This window comes from Drosophila miranda, chromosome XR (genome assembly GCF_003369915.1).
Source record: "Drosophila miranda strain MSH22 chromosome XR, D.miranda_PacBio2.1, whole genome shotgun sequence".
Taxonomy (NCBI): domain Eukaryota; kingdom Metazoa; phylum Arthropoda; class Insecta; order Diptera; family Drosophilidae; genus Drosophila; species Drosophila miranda.
The window spans coordinates 10292473-10316084 of NC_046674.1; the positions used below are offsets into that span (position 1 = coordinate 10292473).

At 52.6% G+C, this 23612-nt stretch overlaps 2 protein-coding genes across 5 annotated transcripts; one reads left to right on the forward strand and one right to left on the reverse strand.

The window, feature by feature from the left end:
- Positions 1-576: 576 nt before the first annotated feature.
- Positions 577-23438, reverse strand: LOC108165586 (phosphatidylinositol 4-kinase beta). 4 transcript variants are annotated; one of them, XM_017301658.2, is made up of 12 exons: positions 22321-23438; positions 10828-12372; positions 7264-7375; positions 6408-6693; positions 6162-6338; positions 3447-6056; positions 3262-3380; positions 3060-3197; positions 1952-2226; positions 1787-1875; positions 1554-1718; positions 577-1490 (listed from the first exon to the last, which is right to left on the reverse strand). In XM_017301658.2, the coding sequence occupies exons 2-12, from the start codon at positions 12069-12071 to the stop codon at positions 1303-1305; spliced, it is 5403 nt and encodes a 1800-aa protein (XP_017157147.1). In that variant the 5' UTR covers positions 12072-12372; positions 22321-23438; the 3' UTR covers positions 577-1302. The 4 variants fall into 4 exon arrangements, with proteins under 4 accessions (XP_017157147.1, XP_033242326.1, XP_017157148.1 ...); XM_033386435.1 differs by lacking the exons at positions 10828-12372; positions 22321-23438 and adding exons at positions 7562-7621; positions 7703-7822 and having other exon boundaries at positions 1303-1490; XM_017301659.2 differs by lacking the exons at positions 10828-12372; positions 22321-23438 and adding an exon at positions 7703-7822 and having other exon boundaries at positions 1303-1490.
- Positions 19031-20147, forward strand: LOC108165595. Its single transcript, XM_017301669.2, has 2 exons — positions 19031-19337; positions 19392-20147. The coding sequence occupies exons 1-2, from the start codon at positions 19140-19142 to the stop codon at positions 19557-19559; spliced, it is 366 nt and encodes a 121-aa protein (XP_017157158.1). The 5' UTR covers positions 19031-19139; the 3' UTR covers positions 19560-20147.
- Positions 23439-23612: the final 174 nt, after the last annotated feature.

A 23612-nucleotide genomic window follows, 5' to 3' on the forward strand; every position in this document is an offset into this window, starting at 1 on the left:
TAACAACTTAGAGAGACACTTTGGTCAAGCGCTCACAGCAAAAGTGTCTTTAGATGAGCAGAACCAAAAAAGTGTCTGAGTAAAGTGTTTTTAGTTTTTTTTTTCGTGTATATGTTTATTTATTCATGTTTTCCGCATCTTTTGGGCTATTGTATTGTAATATGTATATTTATTTGCAAAATTGGCAAACGAACATTTTCGTTTTGCTTTTCACGATTCATTTTAAGCTCCAATAGTCAAACCGTATAGAATTCACAAAAGTTGATAGTTGCCATAAGCATCACACGTACAAGCCCGCATACATACGCAAAAGACACTTTGTTCGTTCACTCGCGACAAGATGCTCAGTGAAAAACAGGAACAAAAGAGAAGTGAAAAAATCGGTCTTTGCTTGAGCGAAGAGCGAGTTGAGCAAAAACAGATTTGATCGGGTCTTTTCAGTCCATTTTCTCAATGTGTCCGATAATGAGAGGTTTTTATCAGACACGCCGAAAGTGTCAACAGTTATTTGCGAGCTATGGTTGCATGGTATTGTATTGTATTGTATGGTATGGTATGGTATGGTATGGGCGTATATTCGTTATTAAAATTATGTAAATTTGATTGATATTTTGTTTTTGTTGTTTTTGTTGTTGCTATCCTTAAGGAGTATATTGCTGCATTACAATTTTTAAGCTAAAGCAGAAAGTGGCATTGGTGTTACATATACATATACATACACGCATTATATATATACTTATGGCTAAAGATTGGAATTGGATACTTTTATAAGTTACGTTCGTGAAATACAAAAGCGCCAGAGTATAAAATTTGAGAAAGATGAATGGAAGATAAGCGTAGCAGGACTACTGTATAGGTATATAGGACTATTGTATATGTAGATAGGCCATACGCCTGGCTAATAAATGTTTATATTGTATGTACAATTAACGGCTCGATTGAAGGCCGCAAGGACAGACCGACATCCGACATCAACACTCGTTCTCACTCAGACAAGCTAAAACTAAAACTATAACTAAAATTACATCCGCATTTACACTGGATCTTAGAAGCTAGACAACATACACATTACGATAATTCAACAATGTAAACGCACACAACGAACGATTTATGCTACGATAACAGATTTGGGTTTGGTACAATTTCATTCTTTTTTGTTTTTGTTTTGTTTTTGTTTGTCGCTGATGTATGTTTTATACAATATTCTCTTTACAAAAAGTCAGTCCATAGTTTTGGGTATCAGCTCGGCATTTATAGTCTATTGCTTATGAAATCTGTTTAGATCTTCATAAAAAACCGTTCTCACAATATGCCATTCGTGTAGTACTGATAACCATCGTAGAGTTTGGTCGACAGACTCTTCAGCGAATCCTGGACAAGCTGTTCAACCTTGCGTTCCATTTCTGGCTCGGTTAAATTCATATGAAAGCGTTTGCGGAGATTCTGTACGGTGCCGGAGCATCCATTCTTGAAGCACGGCAAATGGGCATCTGTACCAAAGAAATGTTTCCATGTAGAACAACTTTTTGCGGGCTCTTTGCATAAAAACTTACTGCTGCGCATGATTTCCACAAAGTTTATGATGCGATCCATGTGCTTTCTGGCGGACATCATGCCCACGAGCAAGAGTCGATTGAATTCGCGCCAATGTTCCGAGCCGGTGCCGCCCATGACCTCAACGAATTCAGGCGTTAGCTTGAATGGGGACTGTTCGAAGCCTGCAAAAAGCCAATACAGTTGATTAAACCTCCATCCACGGCCCATCCACGGTGCGCCAGGTACCTACCCAAGTTCTTTGGAGATATACTCAGAATGAAGCCAAAGTCGATGTGTATTATGTGTCCGTCCGAATGGAAGAGTATGTTGCCATTATGCCTGTATGGGGGACGGATGGATCGACGACTGTCAGTGAAGGTACAAGCGAAGGTGCGCGTGTGGGCTTCGATCTTACCTGTCCTTGACTTGCAGCAAGTAGGATATCAGACAGTAAGCAGCACAGCTCTGAACGAAGTTCTTCTGTGCCCGGCAAAAGCTTTCGCCCGTCGGTGTGCCGTACTCGTCGATGAAGTAGTCCCTCAGCGACTTGTTGGAGTTCTTTTTGATTTGATGCAGTGAGACGGTGTTCAGGATGGGTTCAATGAGCCCGCTGTCGTTCGACAGACAGACTATCTTGTACGGACGCACCCACAGGTCCACTTGCTCCTCCTGCCAAATTATTTTAAACATCTGCAAGAAACAGGCACAAGGTCGTATGGTTAGAGCCAGGCAAAAAGCTAGCCGCAAGGCTGTAAGAATTTCCAGCTACCCAAATACATAAACTATGATATTCCCTGAATTGGTCCGGAAAATATATGCAACGGCCACCCGGAAGCATTCCTGGCGGACCTGCACTTGGTCCACAAATCCACACACCGAATGAAAAGAGACAGCCTTATGGGAAAGGCATGCAGTGCGAGCGAGACATGCACATATATGCATGTCATGCTATCTCTCTCTCATAGCGAATTTCGCCCAGTCTAATCTTTGACTTCCAACATGCCTATCGGAAGGACAGATCCACCGAAACGGCACAGAAGGCGCCTTTGAAAACATCCTCCCGACCGCCATCACGGGTGCACTGACGGACTTGGGGGTCGATTCCCGGACAGCTGGCCTAATCGAGCAGATGCTACAATGCAGGACCGTTGAGGCATCTTGCCAAATATCTTGGCCTGATCCTCGATTGGAAATTGAGCATAGAGGACATGGTAAAGATGGCCACAGTGGCCCAGTGGCACACGCGCCTCCAGAGCTTTCAGACTTCGGCTTCTTGGGGCCTCTTTTCTCACGGACACTTCGGACTTTTCCGAAATCCAACCAGGGATACTGTCCAAATGGCCCCGGATGGGACTGCATTTAAACTGCAATAAGTTGCTCGCCACGGCTTGGGCAATGGGAAGGGGCACACGCCCATGCGGCATCACAATGGACCTTCAATAGGTCCAAGGGAGCCGGGGGAAGGATCGTGCCGTCCCCCTCTAGTGCCAGGGAGTGGCAAGGAAGAGCAATCCAAATCGTACCTGCAACAGCTGTGTGGCCATGAGCTCCTGCCGCAAGTCGTCGCCACATTTGACAATGGCCGAGAGCAGTCGCCAGTTGGATAGGTGCCCGTAGGGCGAAGACTCGCGAATGAGCTTCTCCTTCTCGTGCCAGGGTTCCTGCGTGGAATAAAGGGATTACGTTTCGGAGCCAATAGATCGCGTGTCGTTTAGAAGTATTTACCTTTAGGGCCGCTGCCGAGGGATCTTCTGGGTCGTTGCTGAACGATTTCGTGTTCTCGCAGCTCAAATTGTTGCAGTGCCGCGAGCGCACGTCGCCGATGTTGAAGACAATGGGTGGTCCTGCAGAAGAGGCCGTGAAGCGGCTGTAGACACGCTCTGGACAATGTTTTCGGGCAGAGAACTCACCTTGGTCCCTTGAATCGCACGAGTCCAGCGACATCTGCGAAACGGCATCCCGCTCGCTCATCTTGCGCATGTTTAGGTACTGGGCCGTAATCTCGTCGTCCTCCTGCGACCACACATCGTCCTCATGGACCTGCAGGCCGCCCAGCGAGAGCGGGTTGCCGCAGCAGTTGTGCGAGCCGCCGTCGCCGCAGCCCCCGCCGTCTGCATCGGCGGCCTTTTTTCGGCGGCAGCTTGAGCTCTGGTGGCTGCTGCTGCAGGTGCTGGAGGTGCGGCTGCAGCTCAGGTGCTGGTGCGAGTTCAGGCAGGAGCCGTCCAAGTGCTCCTCGCTCTTGGTGTGCCGCAGCGAGGGCATCATTTTGGGTATCAAGGGGGAGGTGTAGATGTCGGGCACCTCGACGACCTCCACGTAGATGATGTACGGGGTCTTGTCCTTCGAGTTGAGCACGGCCGTCTTCTCCTCCGTGATGCGAACGACATGGTGCGGAATGTCCGAGTAGAGCGGCAGCCACACTCTGGCGGGCAGGTTTTTGTTGATTAAATTGAGGAACATGCGCAACGCCGAGGTCTTCTCCGCCTTCGAGGGCAGTGAGGTGAGGTTCTTGCCCACGTTCATCAGCGCCTTCATGAACTCCTTCTGCGGCGCGGTCTTTGGGGCGCCGCAGCTGCAGAGCGTTCTCTGGCCCAGGAGGCCGTTCACCTGGCCCCGCACCGTCTCGAAGCAGGTGCAGCCGTTGTCGAAGGCATGCCCAGAGGTCAGGTCCCCGAGGCACAGTTTGGTGGGCGCCGTGGGCAGCGTTTGGGTGGTGAACGGCAGCTGCTGATAGATGCGTGGCGACATACTGAGGGTGTGTGGGGATCGCGAGTCGGTGAGCAGCACTGTGGCATCCGACTGCGAGCGGTAGTGCGTTTTCTTGGCGAAGGCCACAATCGATCTCGCCTCAGCGCCGCCACCGCCGCCACCGCCGACCGCGCTTGTGTTGGCCGCCTTCAGCTCGTTGAGCGCCTGTTTCTGCTCCCTTTTCGAGAAAATTTCCTTCATGAGCGCCAGCTTGGACTTGCGGGTGCCGCTGTGCGGGTTGCTCAGCGAGTCCACCTGGTAGTTGTAGGCCTCCAGCAGCCACACGCACTTGAGCGAGAAGTCCACGGACTTGCGGCACCGAATGGTCAGATAGGGGTCCAGGACCTCGGCCAGCTCGTCCATTTGTATGTACATGACGATCAGCTGCGGGATGTACAGGTCGACCTCCTGGTCCGGGAAGCTGAAGATCTTGTTGCCAATGAAGCTGAGCACGCCCGGCTCCTTCGAGTAGAAGAGATAGTGCACGGCGAAGTGTATGTTGAAGACCGGCGACTCGAAGAAGCGCAGCAGTCCGCTCTGGCCCTTCTCGGGCTTCATCAGCACGTCCGTGGTGGGGGCTCGCTCGCTTATGAAGTACTTGACCACGCCGGGCACGGGCACCTTCAGCTTGTGCAGCGAGTTGATGGAGGAGCTCTTGGCCAGCGCGCCTTCGGTGGCGCCGTCAGCTTCTGCTCCAGGTAGGCGCAGGTTGAGCGTGCGCTCCTTCACCTTCGTGTCGGTCGATGTGTCCGACGGGAGGTGCAACTTGGAGTCTCCTGCTGCAACGGACGATTCCGTGGGCGTGGCGACCGGCGTGCTGGCCGCTGAGCTGGCCGCAGCCGCCGCAGCAGCGGCTGCTGCCTTCTTGCTGGAGTTGGACGTGAGCAGGCTGAAGAACTCCTTCTTTTTGGAAATGTCCGTCGGGGACTTGACCTGCTCGTGCGGGGCTGTGGCGCCCCCACTCGAGGCATTCAGCAGGGCCGTCGGCGCCGTGTGGTCCGGCTGCTGTTCGCCCACCTTCTGCTTGGCCGCGTTCTTCTTCTCGTGGTTCTCTATGATGCTCTGGGCCGTGCGGAAGATGGCGTTCTTGGTGGCTCCGAAGAAGTTCTTGAACAGCACCTGGTCGTTCTTGGTGCTCTCAGTGGGTGTGGGGGTGGCTGTAGGTGTGGGTGTCGCCGATGGCGTGGCCGGCGTTGTTGCCGTAGCGCTCGATGTGGACGTGGACGTGGCCGTGGCCGTGATCGTGGGCAGGGGCGGTGGCAGAGGCGTGGCGGTAGTTGACGTCAGTGTCGATGCATCCGCATTCGTAACATCCCGATCTGGGTCCATATTTAGGTCGTCGTCGTCCACTGGCTCGATTTCATTGGGCGCCGTTCCCAGCTCAATGTTGATGGCCGCCCGGGACATGTTCATGACGCGATACCGGGTCCGGTCGTCGACGCCAACGTCCACGCCACGCTCCTGATGCTCCGACATCTGCTTGGCTTGCTCCAGGGCGAGCTGCTGCTGGCGCCTCTGCTTGCGCGACGGACGCAGAGTGCGACAGTCCAGCTCGTTGGCGACTGCGTGGGGCGGATAGAAGCAGCGATGATCCGACTGCATTATGTTGTACTCCTCGTCTATGGATGTCGTCTCCATCATATCTATGCACTCCTCCTCGGCGTCTGCGTCAGCGTCTGCTTCCGCGTCCATTTCGCCCGAATCCAGCGATTCATGGGAGTGACAAATGCGATTCAAGGACAGTTGGTCCGACTCCGAGCCACAGATGATGCCTACGATCAAGAGGAGGTAGGTGTGTTAATGAGGAGCGACTGCCCTCAGGATTATGGAAAAGTCAGGGCCATGTCTGTTCTCGATTTGACGTCTACAATATTTACCAGAGTCGTCTGATCCTAGGCTGGTGAGATCCTCTCGTTTCTTGCTGCTGCCGGCGCTGCTGCAGCTGTTGTTGCTGCTGTTGCCACTGCCAATGGCGCCGACCAGCTCCGGCCCCACGGACTCCGCCACCGACTCGCTGGACTTGGGCCTCACGCGCAACGTCGGACAGGCCTCCACTGAAAGGAAGAAGGTTTCAGGTTGCCGATCGTTAGAGAACTGGCAGCAGCTGCCCGTCGCTTACTTACCCACGGCACTGGGCACTCCTCCCCTGCAGGGGGCATGCAAACAGATCGATGGCTGATGCTTCTGGCTCTGCTGCACCTGATGTTGCACCTTCGGCGTTAGGGTTGTCGGTGCCAGAGACGCCACGGACGTGATGGTGATGGCTGCCGTGGGTGTCGTTGGCGGGGAGAGGGCTGCCGTCACACTTGCTGCTGTGGTGGCAATCTTCGAGCACATATTCGTCCCTAGTATGGACGCGGGAGAGCAGAATGTGTTCTCGGTATCGGCATTGGGGGATGACACTTCGACCTGAATAGGGAATGTGGAATGTATAGAATATATAGAATAATGAAGGCCCAAATAGGCCCACTCCAGCTCCAGCTCCAGCTGCAGCTGTAGCTGCAGCTTTCGCCCCCCCCCCCCCCCCCTTCCACTTCCCCTTATTTACAGTTTAGTGGAAGAAGAAGAACGGGGACGGGTACTGGCACTGGCACTGGCACTGCTTTGCTTTGTGGCTGGTCTTGATAACCAGAAAAGTACATAAATATTAAGCACAAAAGTGAGTGCAAAATGTGAATAACAATGCCAGCCAGCGGCAACGATAAAAATATAAATAAACACACAGCGCATCGCCCATACAAACACACACCAGAACACACACACACACATACACATGCGCTTAGATAGAGACTTAGAAACTTTCCAGGTTTTTGCTACTTTCGGCAAGTGCACATGCATGTAGCGGCAGGCGGCAGGCGGCAGGCTGTATGAGTGTATGGGAGATACGGGCGCCATCAACAAGGTTACTCGCTGACATCTGCTGTGGAATGTTTGGGCTGGAATGGCAGAGGCGGGGGCAGGGAGGGCACAAACACTCACCTCTGGTATGCGTTGCAGGGCACTGTCGAGGCTGCGATTCCGATGATGCTGGGTGTGATTGATGCGTGTATTGGTCACCTGAGAGACGGGCGGCAGCCGTATGCCCATGGATCTGCGAAAATAAACGAAACAGAGTGCAGAGTGCACGGCACGGAAATTAAGTTAGTTAGTGTATGGAAAAAATCAATGTACTCGCGTATCTGTTGCCGAGATTTCTTTACGTACAGCCCTCCCCACCCCAGCACACAGTATGTTTCGGACACACACACACACACACACACTAACAAGTAGAGTTTACTTCTGCGTCGCAGTTAGGTTATCATATCGGTCGAAACTATTTACAGCTGGATAGGGACAGCTAGATAGATAGATAGATAGACAGAATGGTGCATATACACAGACGCCCTTTAAATTAAATTAGCAACATTCACATGCTTACGGGAATTCCACACAAACACACGAACACTGCAGAGTGCTGTAGAGAACAATGCGCGTGAAACATAAAGAAACACATACGCATGGACTACACACTCGCTACAAGCACCCGCACACCAACACACCCATACACCCACACAGCACGACGACAACACAATAAAAAGCCAGCGCGAGAGGAGAGCGAAGCTCCGAGCCGAGAGAACAAGTGAAAACAACGCGCGTGAAGCCCGCATACGCTCGCAAGCACCGAAAGAGCTTTCATCACAGCTGATTCGGGCAGCTTTCGGGGCCTTTTGCGAAAGCCCTGCGAGGGCCGATTCACAAGTCACTGCCGCGCAGCCAGCAGAGTTTTGTGTGTTTATCAGCGCTATCTTCTTCAATGTGTTACGTGGATGGTTATCAGCGGCCACGCTAAGCGGGAAAGTTTGATAACCAGTTCCCCACAGGCCTGGCCAGGGCATATGGGGACACGACCTTCAGAGGGGAGTTGGGCCTTGCTTCCCCTACAGGTGCAGCAGCCGCAATTCGGTGTCGTTTCCGATAGATCGATACATCGATAGTTGCCCCGTCCAGATAGTGGATCGATAACATCTCATTTCGCATGCGGGTCGTCGCTTGTCGTCTGCCGGAGATGGCTACTCTCCACGTCGCTGACGTCGTGTCTGGCAATGTGCACCATTGGGAGGGGCTTGGTGGGGGGGTTTGGGGAGGGGCGGCTGGTTGTTGGTTTTGTTGTTTGCAAATTTCATGCATTCCAAGCCGCAATAGTTGTCTCGTTGTGTCAATTATTTACGCATTTGCATTCATTTAGAGATCTTTCGCCCTCTGTCCCCCTGTCCCTCTCCCCCACACCCCCACCCACCCACCCACCAGGGGCCTGCCTGCCTGCCTGCTTGCCACTTGGGTGTTGATTGCCATTGCCGGCTTATTGTGTCCGTCACTCCGACCGCAAATCACGTATCGGCTTTTACGTAATTGCACCTGAAAACGAACCCAGTCCGAAGGGGGTACCAAAGGGGACGGGTGGCATTCTAGCAGGTAATATGCAGGCGATCATCAGGTGACATTCTATTTCCCGTCGATGCCAAATGTTCGTCTCACCTCTGACCCCTGCACACAGCGACGGTTCAACGACTCGCGTCAGCCGCGGCGCTTCTGTGGCCATTCGGAGAACGAATCGCCCGCAAAGTTTGTTGACCAAGTCGAGAGGTTGGCCATTCATCAGTGGCACACTCGCACTTGTTTGCCTCCGGTGTCGTCAATGGTGCAGTCAGCCATCGGAGCGGGGCTCCAGATTGCCGGAGTTATCGGTGGGTGGGGGGTGCTGGTGGGGGGGCACGCTTCCTGGCAAATACTAGCACTACCCCATTTGGCATTTGATTTGAGTAGTTCTTCCCTCTCCTCAATGGATGGGCTACCACATGAAATGCCTTTGAACTTAAAATACAGGAAGTCCGCAATCCATCCGTGGGTGTGGGGTGTGGGGGGTGTGGGGGGTGCGTGGTGCAGGTCCTTCAGAGCGAAGAAACAACTAACGAAATTAAACATTAACGCAGAAAAAGCTGCACACAGGACGAGGCAACAAGAAAGAGAGGGAGAGTGGGGGAGTGGGGGAGAGAGCAGGAGCAGTAGCAGGAGAGAGGGTGGTGGTGCGGGTGCGGGTGCGGGTGCTTTTTGCTACCTATGACAAGGTGCGACAGTGTGGGACAGGGCTGGCTATTCGCCGGTGGCGGCGGCGCACGCACTTAGCAAAAACCAGGGTGTGGCACGTCATCTGCAGGTACCCCACACACAGATACACAGATACACAGACACGTACGTACACCAATACACGTGCCAGTACATAAACATAGGTATGCACGAGCATAATGAAATCATTTCGTGGCGCTATTAAAGACAGAAACAGAAACAGAGACGGCATGTAAATAGTGCGAGGGGTGGCGAAGGTTCAACTCCAAGCTTGTGGGGCGGAGAGGGAGTGGGGGGGGGGGGGGTCTGCTCAATTCTTGGGTCATGCCTGAGAATATTACACATTTCGGGCAGCTGCCACAGCAGCGCGTGTCAATTAGACAAATGCGATGCCATTTCGGAGGGCCAAAGGCCAGAGACGCACAGAGGCCTCCCTCCGATCAGGTGCTTGGGTGGTGGGCAAGCCCAGCCCCCGCCCCTGCCTCTGCCTCTGCTCAGATCTTAGATTCAATTAAGTTGATTAACAAAGAGAGAGAGGGAAAGGGAGGGAGAGAGAGATGGGGCGCGAGGCACGAGGCACGAGGCAGAGCTCGGCTCTCCAAGAAACCCACAAACGACTGCGTCTTGGGAGACGACAGGTGGCATGCCAGAGCTTAAGAGTGTGCGGCACACACGGCTGTTGCACTGTTGCATATTTAATGTTCCCCTCCCCTCCCCCCACCCCCTACCCCTCAGCCCCGCACCCATAAGCTGCTGACTTATTGCTGACTGATTTACTGCATATTTACGATGGAAAATAATGACAAAGAGCTTGGCCCACATCTCGCTGGGTGTTGGGTTCCAACCCCACCCACCCATGCCACCAGCCACCCACTCGTTACCCGATGCCGGAGGCAAGTGCACGTTTTGCATGCTCTCGAAACATTCCATCCCCATCCCCAGCGCCATCGCCAAAATGCATAGATGAATATTCAAATTTGTTGTGTTTGTTGCTGCAGCCTCTGGAATTTCGAATTCCGATGCCAGAACCCACATAGAACCCTCGACGGCCGTACGTGACGGACAGCAGGATCCAAACAGAAGGCATGGGCCATCTATTGGTGGGTCCAACCGACGCGCCTGCGTGTCGGCCAAAGCAGAACACTGGGGGTGGGGGGGGCCACTGGGGGACTTTGCGCCTGACTACATGCACATGGGGCACGCCAAGTGACGCCAAGTGTTTTGGCGCCATTCAGTACGCAGAAGGCTGGGTCTGGGGCTTGGGGCTTGGGGCACAGGCACACCCTGACACCCATTTCGGGGAGCAGCTGGACTTGCGTGTCGCCTTTCCGCAAAAGCCACACACCACAAGGCTCCGATGGGCCTAAGCGGAGTCGTTGCACTCTGGCGCTGCTCAATGCCACAGCAGAGTATGGACTAGGGGAGGGGACAGGGACTCACCTGAAATCCAAACTCAAGTTTCTTTGGTGTGTGGAGATGCGTTTGGGGGGACCGTTGGCGCCGCTTCCGGCGCTGGCGGCCAGTCCGCCGCCGAGCCCGTCGCCCAGGGCCACGCTGAGATTGGGTCGTCCGTGGACCGAGGGCATCGAGTGGTTGAACCCGCGGCTCAGGCTGAGGCGCGGCTTCGGGTAGCGCGTGTGCTTGGGCGTGCTGGCCGCCGAGCTGACAGCCGGCACGGCCGAGGTGGACATGTGGCCGCCGCTGAGGGGCAATGTGACCGGGGCGGCCATTAAGAAGGCGGGTATATAGTTTCCATTCCCCACCGCCGCCGCAGCACCACCGTCGCGGATGTCCTGGGCGTGGCGCGGCGACGCCACGGGCGAGGTGAACGGCGGCGTCTGCGAGGATCCGTTCTCGCTGCAGACATTCGACTGGGACTGGGACTGCGACTGCGACTGGGAGTGGGACTGGGACTCCAACGAGGAGAGCGTGGTCGTGGACGTCGAGTGCGGCTCGCTGCCGATGGCCATCGAGGAGTGACTGAGGCTGCGCGGGGGGCTGCTGATCCCGCAGTTGGCGGACGAGGCGCTGTTCAGACTCAGGCTGGGACTGGGGTGGCTCGCCGAGGTGCTGGTGCTGGTGCTGCTACTGGTGCTGCTACTGGTGCCCTCCGCCACCGTTGGACTGTGCACCACGGTGCTGTTGCTGTGCTCGCTGGAGCTGCTGGTGCTGTTGCAGGCGGCCGCCGAGTGCTCCGAGATGTCCTCGTCGTCCGTCGTCCCCGCGGCTGGGGGGTGGGGCGCCACCCAGGAGTCGCTAGACTCCAGGTTTGCATTGTCTCCGGGAGCGGGGGCGCCGGCGGGGGCGACATCCTTTCCGTTCATATTGAAGTCGGAGAAGGACTCGGCGCTGGACAGGCGCACGGTGGCGGGCAGGCAGTGGTCCACCACGTCGGCGCCGGAGGCGTCCTCCGCCACTCCCACCGCGGGGGAGAGCAGCTTGTTGGCAGTCTCAATCTCGCGGATGTGCCGCAGGTACTGGTAGCCGCTGCTCTGGGCCACCGCTTTCTTCTTGGCCACTCCTCCGCCGATACTGGCTATGCTGATGCCGACGCCCACCAGTCCGCCGTTGTGGCTCTGTTTTGCGTCGCCCGGAGGCGCCCCGACGCCGTTCGTTGCAGCCGGCGCGTTGCCGCCTGCCGCACTGTTCTTCTTGCCCTTAAATGCAGATATGACGGAGTTCATGTTGATGGCTGGAGCGGTGCGAGAGGGGGTGGGAGAGTGTGTGTGAGAGTGTGGGGACCCACTTGGCTTCCCACTTGGCTTCCTTCCCAGTTTCCCGTCTAGTTGGCGGCTCCTTGGGGCACAACCCTCGAATTGCTTTCGTTTTCCATTGCACGGGGATGCGTTCTCGATTGAGGGGCTATGCTGTGGCGCATCGTCCTTGTGCCCTGCCGAGGAGGGGGCGGTCGAATGATCAGTCAGTTGAATGCTCAATGGAACACGTTCGTGTGGCCATCCTATCAGCACTTCCTAAGGTTTTCGGCTGGAAAGATACAAACAGAAATTGGGTGTCAATGGGGAATATTTCCAATAGAGAGATGTGTCCCCCCCCCACCCTTCTTTGGGGTGTCTTTTCCTGGCGCCAGATCCTACAAGACCCTGTGTCCTGCCTGACCTGTCCGAGAGTGTCTGTATCTCTTGGATACATGTCTAAATGTATCTGTCCGTCTCTCGGAGAGAGCAGAGAGCGGATCACGAGAGCGGTCGTCACAGAGAGCCCTCGAACGGCCGAGAGAGGACTCTCATGGCTCAGTCGCAGCAAAAGCCATTAGTTATCATTGAAAAACCCCCCGAGAACTACTGTTAAGCTCTCACTAAATAATAAATACCAATAAACATTCTATTAATTAACACTCCTGCATGTGTGTGGGCGTGTGTGTGTGTGTGTGTAGGTGTGTGTCGTGAGCGTAACGAATAAAAATAAATCGTGTGAACATTTAAATATAAATCGCAGTCGATTTGTATTAGGAACTCGCGTTTGCCAAGAAATATGCCAAATAAATACTCTTCGGATTGTTCAAGGACGATGAAAGTCCAAAAAGTATTTCGAGGGGGCGGGGGAGAGGGATGGTGGGGCACAGCCTTGACCCATTTATTTCGTTGGCCACGAACCCTGCCGACTGCCGCCTTCCGCCTACCGCTATGACTTTTTCTTGGCTTCCTTCCGGCACTGTGCCACGTGGGAATGTTGCAGCCTGTGTTTCTGGGCCAAAGGGGAGGTGCTTTGCGGTGCCTGCGACCCCGACAGGTGCGAAGATCCGAAGCTGGGCCTTGTCTTATCACCATCCTCGTTGCCCCCACCCCCCCCCCCCCCCCCTCTCACACGGATGCGCCGCTTTCATCGAGTCATTCATATTTCATGAGCTGCTGTGAACTGACCCCAATTATGCGACCCCTCCCCGTGAGGAGCTGGGGCTGGCCTTTTTTTTTGTATCTGTATCTGCGCAGTGCGTCCGCAGGTGATTCACACGAGGCGAGGTGAGGCGAGTGATCCACCCACAACGACACAGACACAGGCACATTCACATGTACTGTGTGTGTGTTTGAATGATTATAATTATCTATGACACATTCACGAGTGCGATTGTGGATTCATTTCGGTGCTTGATTGCTCGACCATCAACAAAAACACTTGAAAAGAACACTCCAAGAAGGATCCGAGCTGCTGGCCCCCAAACTTCTGCAAATCTGGCGTCTGTAATGGGGAAGAGGGAGACAGACGAAGCTGTGGTGGAGATGTGCGACGCGGACAGTGCGTTCAATTAGTGGAAGTGCAAAAATTTGTTAATTAAAAACTCCAAAAAATGAACTGTTGCGTGTCATTCGTTTCTTTGGTTGTGGCCGCAACCTTGGACCATGCCTCTCCCCCCCCCCTGTAGACCCCCTCCCACTGGCTCCCTGGCTGTGCCCCGTGCGTCATTCTATTTAAAGTGGCCACACAATACGTCGTGAAAGAAGCGTCAGACATTCCGCGCTGGACCCAAGCACGCCCGCCCTTTACCCTTTCCCCTATCCCCTATCCCCAATCCCCCTTCCCCGTCCGTGCTACCGTCCGGAGCGGGGGCCGATGAACGATAACACAGACACATGGTCTGCTGTAATAAGCAAAATTGTATAACGTGCCGGGCCGATCTTCCGATGAACGGCCCGGCACGAAGAGGCCGACGAGAATTCTCGCAATCGACGGCCAAGGCGTCGGCAAGCACATTCCATTGTTTTACGATCTGGAATTTCCAGTTGTTGCCATTTGATCTATGGATCCAAGGCACTATCAGTGCCTTTTTTGTGGGTCACACAATCCATTGTGCAATCCATTCCATGCCGTTCCATACCGTTCCGTTCCTTCTAAAGAGAATGCCACTCGCCCGATCCGAGCGAGTGAGAAAGTCCACTTGACGATCAAATTTCAGGCTCCTTGAGAGGATTCGGAGGAGGAGGGAGGAGGGTACTTGGGTAAGGAACAGATTGTGTCATTGGGAATCGCCTGGAAGTGGCTTATCAGTGAAATGGGATACCGGGTTAAGTGCTTCCCAGCGATTTGTAATCGGAGCCCCGCCGCCCAAGGAGAGCCAAGTGGCACTCCGCCACTGTGCCACAGGGTGGCTAGCGGTTCAGGGCCTACAGGGTGCCTGCAGCCCGTGGTCTGTGATCAACAGGCATTTACGAACACCAACGAAAAGGAAAAGGAAAACTCGTTATGCACTTGCTCCCTTCTTTAGCTGCTGTTTGTGTGTGTGTCTGTGTGTGTGTGTGTGTGTGTGATTGCACAATCCGACAATTGTTCTGGTCTGCTGTAGTCGTCGGCCTTCGCTCCACTGTACCGTCACGAAGTGGGCCAAAATGTAGCCGAACGCCGGACGACAAACGACGGACGAGGCACGACCCGTGCACGCCGCGACTGGCACCTTTTGGACACCGAACCGCTCTTGCAAAGATTCTGTCGCTGTCGCTGTGGCTGTGGCTGTGGCTTGTAGCGAGCGAGCTCTTTTTATTACATTCCATCAACGTGAACTTGAGTCAAACAAAAGTCAAGAGGGTTCAATGGCAATTAGCGGCGACACAAAAAACCACACGAGTATCGAAGAATGCGGGTATCGGCAGGGAAGAGAGGAGAGGAGAGCAGACTGGCTCCAGCTATGCAGGGTGGTCCGCTAACCCTCGTTCGGGTCTTATTTTACGCTCGGCTCTACCGAGAGCCCAGTGAAAAGAGAAAGAGATTTCGTATGCACACATTCCACATTTTTTGTGCGGCAGTAAAATGGAAAGCACTCTGATCTGTTCCCCCACCGCGGATTCCTCTCGCCCCACGCTTTGGGGCTTGTCTTCTTTCGCTGGAGGGGGGGGGGGGGGGGGACACGCCCATGTGGAAAGCCAGACATGTTGCGCGTCAGTCATGAGCCAGCAATCAATCAAAGCTCCGGCATGCATCCATCTCCAGCACAGAGCAGCGCAGCAGCAGCGCAGCAGCAGCTACGGAAAGCAACGAGTTTTCCGAGCGCCACAAAGGGGGGATGGCAGGGGGGAACGAGAGATTTGCATACGGAAAGAGGCAGTACACACCGCACTCGTCGCATTCCGATTCTATGTGTATTTTCGACTTGGGTCTGGGCAGTACCTGTTCCTGATCGGATCGGACCGGAAGTGAGCGTCACGTCACGTCACGTCACACGCATGGAACGGAATGGAATATCGGACCAGAAGAGGCTGCGCCAGAGGTGTTCCACGCCCTGGACCTGCTCGAACAGATGTACATGGATGATGCACCCAGATCTTATCCTACGCCACAATTACGGAGACACAGATCCCGCATTTGCCCCTGCCCCTGCCCTAGCCACAGCCCCAGCCCCAGCCCCAGCCCGGACTCGCCGGGCAGGCATCCATTTGACAAACACACAAAGCATTAAGAGCAGAACAGAGCGGCACAGCGCATGTCAGCGAACTTTGGACAGAGAGGAGGAACGTTTGGAGCATGCGATCGCTCGTCGGCTCCCCATTTCATTAACTGCAAATTGAAAATGTTCAATTTGTGCAGCTGCAGCTGCAGCCACTGCCAGAGAGCCCACAGAGCACTGCATCATAACAGATCGTTAAAATGGTTGGTTGCTCGCATTCACAGCATTCTTCTGATGCAGCAGCCCCCGCCCCCGCCCCCGCCCCCACACACTGAATGGAGGAGCCCCTGAAATGGATTCAAACATTCTTCGAGCCGGGCATTTTTGTAATTTCATGCATCATGTCATCCCCCCCCCCTACCCCCCTCCTATCCCATTGCCACAGCACAAAAGATGCAATTATTATTTCATGTTCCACATAGCCTGAGTGCAGCTGCAGAGCTGCAGAGCCACAACCCCCAAACGCGTTCTCCTTTGCATAGAAGTCTCCAAGGCGAAACTTTCCCGAACGAGCGGCTCTCCAAGCGAAGCGTTTGGTTAATTGGAGCCTCCTTAGAGGAGTCGAAGCAACGTGGAGCAACAGGCAGGACTCTTGAAACTCCCTTCGATTTAAGCAGATTTCCGGATGGCTCATCTCCGAGAGGCGCAGGCGCAGGCGCAGGGCGTGGTCCTGTCTGGACTGCTGCTGCACGGATGGGAGGGGGGAGCAGTTTCTGGCTCGAACGAATGACAATGAATTAATTTTTGGAAAGGAATTCCCATTCGGCGTTTGGCTCGGTTGGAGCCAATTAGCATTTTGCATTGGCATTAGCTGTGCGCGTGTGTGTGTGTGTGTGTGTGTGTCTGTGTAATAGGTGTTGAATAGCGGTAATGGACCGCCATTGTATGGGCCTCAGCAGCGACACACTTTTCGGCACTTTCTCGTGGCGAAGGTCGTTCGACAGATACCGTTTAAAAAAAAAAACACGAACACGAATTTGCACAACAATCGGCAGTCGGTAATCGCCAAAAGGTGCTCCCCGTTTCATAACCCAAACATCAAGTGCAACTGCATTCCGCAGCATTTGGCCCCGTCTCTGGTACTCGAGGGAGGGGTCCAGGGGGGTCCAGAGATGGCGCTTTCTATCTCCGACCACACGGCCCTACAGCCACAGCCACTGGGAAGCCAACCGCAGCAGCAGCCACTACTTACGTAGTGCCAATCCCAGTCTAGAGTTTCGCGTTCCGCAGCGGTTTGGCTAATAAAGAAAAACCCCACCGCAGCAAACGGCTCGAGTCGCAGGCGGCAGAGAGATAGACACAGAGACACTGAGATGCTGAGATGCAGAGATAGATGCAGATACTCGTGTGGTGTGTACATTCGCTGATATCCAGAAACTGGCTCCGCTCGAGATACAGATACAGATACAGATACCTACGTGACTGGCGCGCTGGCGCGCTCATTTCAGCGTACGTATCAAGGTCATCCCAATCAGATCAGATCAAATGCGCGACACTCGCGCTCTACGAACAGACCATTCAAAAACTCAACGAAACGACGCGGTAGAACCAAACGGAGTCCGAAACGAGCCGAAATCAAATGAATCGTGTGGTCAAGGGCGAACAGATCGTTGAGTGTTAGATCTCCAGCTCCAGCTCCAACTCTGTTTCCACCTCTGTCTCCACTCCACTCCCATCCAAGGATGAGGCCTGTTCTCGGTTCTGCAGGAGACAGCCACCTGGTGTTGCCCCGAGACCTGCGCGGCCGCTCGACAGGTCCAACTCGGTTCAAGTCCGTTCATTTGCGTACAAGGTGAACAGCCAGCGTGCGGTTCGATTCGGTTTGGGCCAGATTCCAGTTCGCCTGGTATTTATCTAAATAACTTTTTCGGTGGCCGAAACGTTGCACTGCCACACAGCCGTAGAAATTCATGGAAATCTCTGCTTCTCTGAGTCACAGAATCACCGAAAACGCACTTCTCTCCCACAAGAGATCCAGCTCTAAAAGCTTTCCCACGTATCGCGAGAGTCCAGGGCCAATCCCAGTCCATTATGAGTGGTGGTGGTGAGGGTGGGGGGGGGTTAGTGGCTTATTGTCACACAGCATTAATTTTCCGTTGCATTGGGGAGCAGAAGCAGAAGACAGGGAGTGGAGAGAGCAAGGGGGAGAGGAAAAGCCTAATGGCCGTCTTTCATCTTTTGAGTGAAGGGAAAGTTGGGTTACACAACAAAGCGGGAGGGGGAGAGAGGCTTGAGGGGTTCCACTCGATTCCACATCAATCCCTCGCGCAAATATATCTCTGGCTACAAAATTTGGAAACAGTTTTGATCCAAAGTTTTCCCAGGGCGATCGTGTGGCATCGGCCAGCGGATTATTACCGAAATGTTTATTTAACGATCACGAAAGTTCTGCGCATTCAGGGAAAGTGGTTGCCCAGGCGGCACCGTAAGTACTCATTACAGTGCCAGTGCACACACCGCAAGAGCTGCTCGCTGGCAAGGGGGAGCCATGGCATCGCGCCCGCTCGACTGGGAGGGAAGCGTGACTGCCGCCAGCTCGGAATATGCTTAATTGCCCGTACGAAATATTGCACGCACATTAAAGTACCACAGTACAAAGCAGTGCAAAGCAGTGCGGCACAGAAAGCCAGCATTCCTGCCATTCCGTTCCGCGTCTTTTGCCTAAGAACTGAATTAAATGCAACAAGTAGTGGGCCGCACGGCGGAAGGCCCTGCGGAAGGGATTACTCACGACGATTGCTTCCTTCCTACGTCTCCATCTCCGTCCGCTTATGAGCTGCGCCCTGGCCAAGCGAATGCACTCCGATTTCTAGAGTGTATTTATTGTTCGAGGGCGATGCTTGCAAGTAAACATGATAGAGTAAACATGAAACATTAGAGTGCACAGCAGAGGCACCAGTGCCTGGACTTTGATCGGACGGATGCACGACGGAGTCTCGTCTTATCAGTGGGTCGCCGTCGCAATCGCCGTCGCAATCGCCGTCGCCGTCGCCGTCGCCTGCAGATCCCATTCATATAAAAAATTGAATAAATAATCTTCTGGGATGCTGGCACCGACGGGGGGGGGGGGGGAAAACGTCTCCCCTCTAAATAGGTGGATGATGCATTCGCAGGCGTTCTCTGGAGATAAAGAGCGCCCGTGTGTACGTATACGGGCGACGCTCTTCCGAGCTCTGCGCCCAGCAATGCACTCTGCTTGTCTGTATAATGTAGAATGTATATGTATTCGCATTCGAATCAGTCTTTTGTCAGTGTGTGCTGTACGTTTAACAGTTCAAAAAATATCCCCATACCCAGTAAACACAATTTATATACACTTTGCTCGAGGCAGTAGGAAAGATATCAGGAACGCCTAGAAATGAACCTAGATATGAACGCGATCAGGGCCAGAGACATTGTTGACGACCCGTGCCTGGTGACCCCGCATCCGTACCTTAACTTTTTGCGCTTCCTCAAGCGCAAGAAGCCTCGCTACGGCCTCAGGCGGCTCCTGCAGGAGGCGCCCGCTCTCTGGGAGACGCTGACAGTGGCCCAGCGGAGGCTGTTCGAACGAAAAGTAAGCCACGATGCGTTCTTCTCTCCCTCTCTTTCTCTCTCTATTCTCTTGCAGCGCATCTTGGCACGCCTCACTCGGCGCACGATTGCGAGGCGTCGTCTTCGCCGTCGTCGGCTGCTGCGCCGCAATCTGCGCCACCCCCGGCACGGACATGCTCAGGTACGACGGCCCATCTACGACAGGCGCCGACCGCCCAGGCGCCGAGGAAGATTACGAAAATAGAGAAGGAGGAATAGGAGAAGTCCCTCTTACCTGCGTTGGCTTTCTTTCTCTTTCGCCATCAGTTCAAGTTCCAGTTTAAATTTAACTTTTTCTGCTTCTGCTTCTGCTCGTGTTTCTGCCGACTGACTGACCCACTAGCGGCACGCATAGAACTAATTAGCTGGTAATACGAGCTTAGAGCAGCCAGGGGTCAAGCGTCGCCGCGTCGAGCCAAATAACCTTACCACAGTCCCATTGTCACCTGGCAACCGGCAACAGCAGTTTTCTGAGGCCCGAGACCACCTGCCACCTGCAATTGCTGCTTTTTTTTCATAATCAAAACGCGGAGGCGTGGGATGCTGCTGCTGCTGCTGCCGAGTGAATATGCAAACACTCTGCCATCACTTTCACTTTTTGCACTCTTTATTGGAGAGCTGGAGAGGACCCGGAGGGGACCAAGCACTTCCGGTCGCTCCTTCCTATCTGTTGAATGCTTTTATTGTCCAGTGAACAAATTTGGCCTTTTACTTGGCGATTGTCTTCTCGCCTCCTGGGAAACCACTCAACAATTGTTATACATTTCAAAAGCACATACAAAAATAAGCAAAAGTGTATGTGTGTGTTTTTTTTTGCGTTGATTGCGTCACCTTCTCAGAGCAACAACACTCGCAAGCGGACGAGCGGACGAGCAGACGGACGGTAGTCGCGGCTCAAGCTGGGGAAGCCGAAAGCGCCGCGCTGATAGCCCTGCTTTGGCGACCTACGCGACCTTCCTTTGTCTGAAAGGAGAGGAGAATGTGGCTGGAAATAGTCATTATCGCTCATTGGACTCAAAAATGGATGACACCCTGGTTGATGCTCGATCGAGAGCAGTGCTCACAATGGGGAACGAGATAGTCGGGGAAGGGAAGGGAAGGCAAGCGTAGCGTGTGTTTATCAGAAACGGCAGTCTCCCATCCCAAGACACTTTCGGTTTGTCAATAAATTATTTATCAATTTTAATTTCCGCTTGCCACACAAAAGCAAAACAGAGAGACACAAAATAGCGACACTAAATGCTTCGGCTTCAGCTTCAGCTCCAACTAGTTTTCAGTTTCAGTATTCCACACGATTCGTGTTTTTGATTCGCTCCAACAACACATACACAAACGCTGGCAAACACAAACAACGAGCAGCCAGCAACCAGCAACCAGCAACCAGCAACCAGCACCGATCAACGGACGAGCGGCGCACAGTGGCTCGTTTTATTCAAACACGTTGCAAAAATCATAACTGTTTGAAATTTAATATGGGGTTTCTCAACATACATACAATTTTGATTTTGAATAATTCCCAATTGAAGTGCAGCTAAAGATTTTCCAAATATTCAACGGGTTTTCGGATAACGAGCCACTGTGCGGCGTTTGCCCGTGATCCGTGATCGGTGATCGGCGATCGGCCAGTCGCCAGATTCGGAACTGTATCCCAAAACTGGTTGGCTTCTGCTGCCGTTGGAGCTGGCCGCAGGCAAATTCCCGTTTTGGATGCGGCGCATGTTTCTTTTGGACTACTCTGCTCTGCTCAAGTCTGCTCTGCTCTGCTGTTTAGTTAACTAACTCGACTATTTGGCAAGTGTCTGCAGACGCAACTTGCATGCGGATGACGGCAGGTGGATGGTGGATGGTAGATGGTGGATTGACAGCGACCGAAACGATTGCAGCGCTTATGTATATATTGCCAACACTCGAAAGAGTAATTACAATATAATTGCCCTCTCACTGCTCTGGTTACAGGTTACATCGGTTAATACTCGCACACACACACACAAGGAAATCTCTGAAATTGCTTTTCAGCGAGAAGTTATCCAATTCCCAGTGCAGAAGCACCCATACCCATGTATCATATGTACATATTTATGTTTGTGTGTGTGCACCTCTGCAGTACTGAGACGAGACGAGACGAAATGAAAACGAACGCTGGAGAGCTGAGGAAATAACCGAATCGAAGTCAAGCCCAGCTGAGCTTAGGCTTGTCTCACGGCAAAGCTTGGGGCAGAACAACGGGTTCTTTCATTCTTCTTCCTCTGCTTTGCCCTTTGTTTCCGTTTGAGGTTTCTCGCGCTTGTTTACACAGTGCTATTCGCACTTGGACTCGGACACGGACTAGCATTTGTTTTGCTCGCTGTTCTTCAAAGGGTTCATCGACTTGCACTCGAAACGTCTGCCGCTCTCTCGGATGCAACTTGGATGCAACTTTAATTACTGATTATCGCCTATCGACGCGACGATTTCATTTTCACGCACTTCTATCAATGAACTGCACGAAAGCGGGTTTCTCCCAGTCAATGAACTGACAAAAGAAAACTCGAATGAGGAGAAAAGCCGCAAATAGAGAAATGAAACTCATCCTAGGCACATGGGGACGCCGGACCAGACAACAGAGAACAGACAACGGACATCGGACAACGTACAACGGAAAATAAATGCCATACTTCCGTGTTCTCCTCCCCGTGGCCTACAACGTCACCGTTGCTTCTTCTGCTCTCGCATTCCGTGGATGACTCGATTAACAATGTCAATTGTAAATGCTTCTCCCAAATATTCAAAAGTAAAGTACACAAGCCGAAGAGAGCACGATGCTACAGCAAGCACGGATGCATGTAGAAGGCGGAAGCGAAAACAACAAGGGCGGATACAGAACGGGAAGGGGACAGAGAGCAAGAGTTGCGATTTCCTTATTATCCTTATCAGTAGGAATGCACTTCACACACTTCATGTGGGGTCGTACATACAGACAGACATACCTTATTATTGTTCAGTTCAAAGTTGATTATGGGTGTTGGTCGGTGAGGGTGTAATCCACTTTGGCCCAATCTCAGGTTTGGCGATCTGGTATCAATTGGCGCAGATAAGCAGGGTTTGCCACTTTCACTTGTAGCTTTTCACATTGGAAATCACAAACAACGGAGCGGTGTGGAGAGGAGAGGAGAGCACAAATTCCTCCTATTATGCTTCACGCACGGTCACAGTGACGGATATAGATGCTGAGGCAGAGGCAGAGGCAGGTGGAAGTGAGAAGGCGCCACTGTGACACCTTTGTTGTTGCCCACGGATTTTGTTGGTTTGGTTTCTGCGAAGCCAGCTATGCCCAGCAGTAAACAATTGAATGTTGTAGTTGCACAAGCAACCACAGCTACGGCTACAACTACAACTACAGCCACGGCACAACTACACGGACGCGACTTGCAAAATCTCGTTTCGGTATTGCTGCACGAGTGTGTGTGTGTGTGTGTGTGTGTTTTGTGGGTGTATGGGTTTGTATGTGCAAGCGACAACGACAGCGAAAACTCAACGAGAAAATCACAATTTGGCGACACTTGTTTCAATATTTGATCCACATATTGCTTAATTCAACACATCTTTGTTGCTTTTTAGAACATAAACACATAAGCAGCTACTTGAACGAACAAGACACAAGCGAACACACACGGACGAAGGAACAAAAAAAAAAAAGAGACGCGCCCAAAACAGTGTGTATACAAGGGAATACAAGTAGTCGCGATTACTTCAATAATCTTGTTTGTTTTATGTGTATACCAAATTAATTTCTGCGGGCACTAGCAAGCACAAGAGACACAACAATCCAAAATTCATATTTTTATTTTCCCATTTCCATGAACATTATTTAATGTTGGTAAAAAAAAACACCACCGACCACGAGTTTGTAAAATTTTCCCGCTGGAAAATACACAGGCACGGAACATATCATAAATTTGTTTCTTTTCTTGTATTGGCTAAAAACGCCCGAACGTACAGCCGGAGCAAAAAAAAAAGGTTCATAACTGCTCTCTATATATTAATTTAGTGTTATTTACTTCACAACGACACGCGCAGCAACCGCTCGGTTCAAAAAAAGTGGTAGTTTTGACATTCGTTGGTCCGATGAGAAACGAGCTTAGCCCACTTAACCCCCCTATATTTAAACAGCTCAGCAGCTTGAATAAAACCGCCGAAAATAATGCTATTTGTATATTATTCTTATATCCTTGATCCTTCCTCTTTCCCGACAACCAAAATATCCACGATATCTTTCACC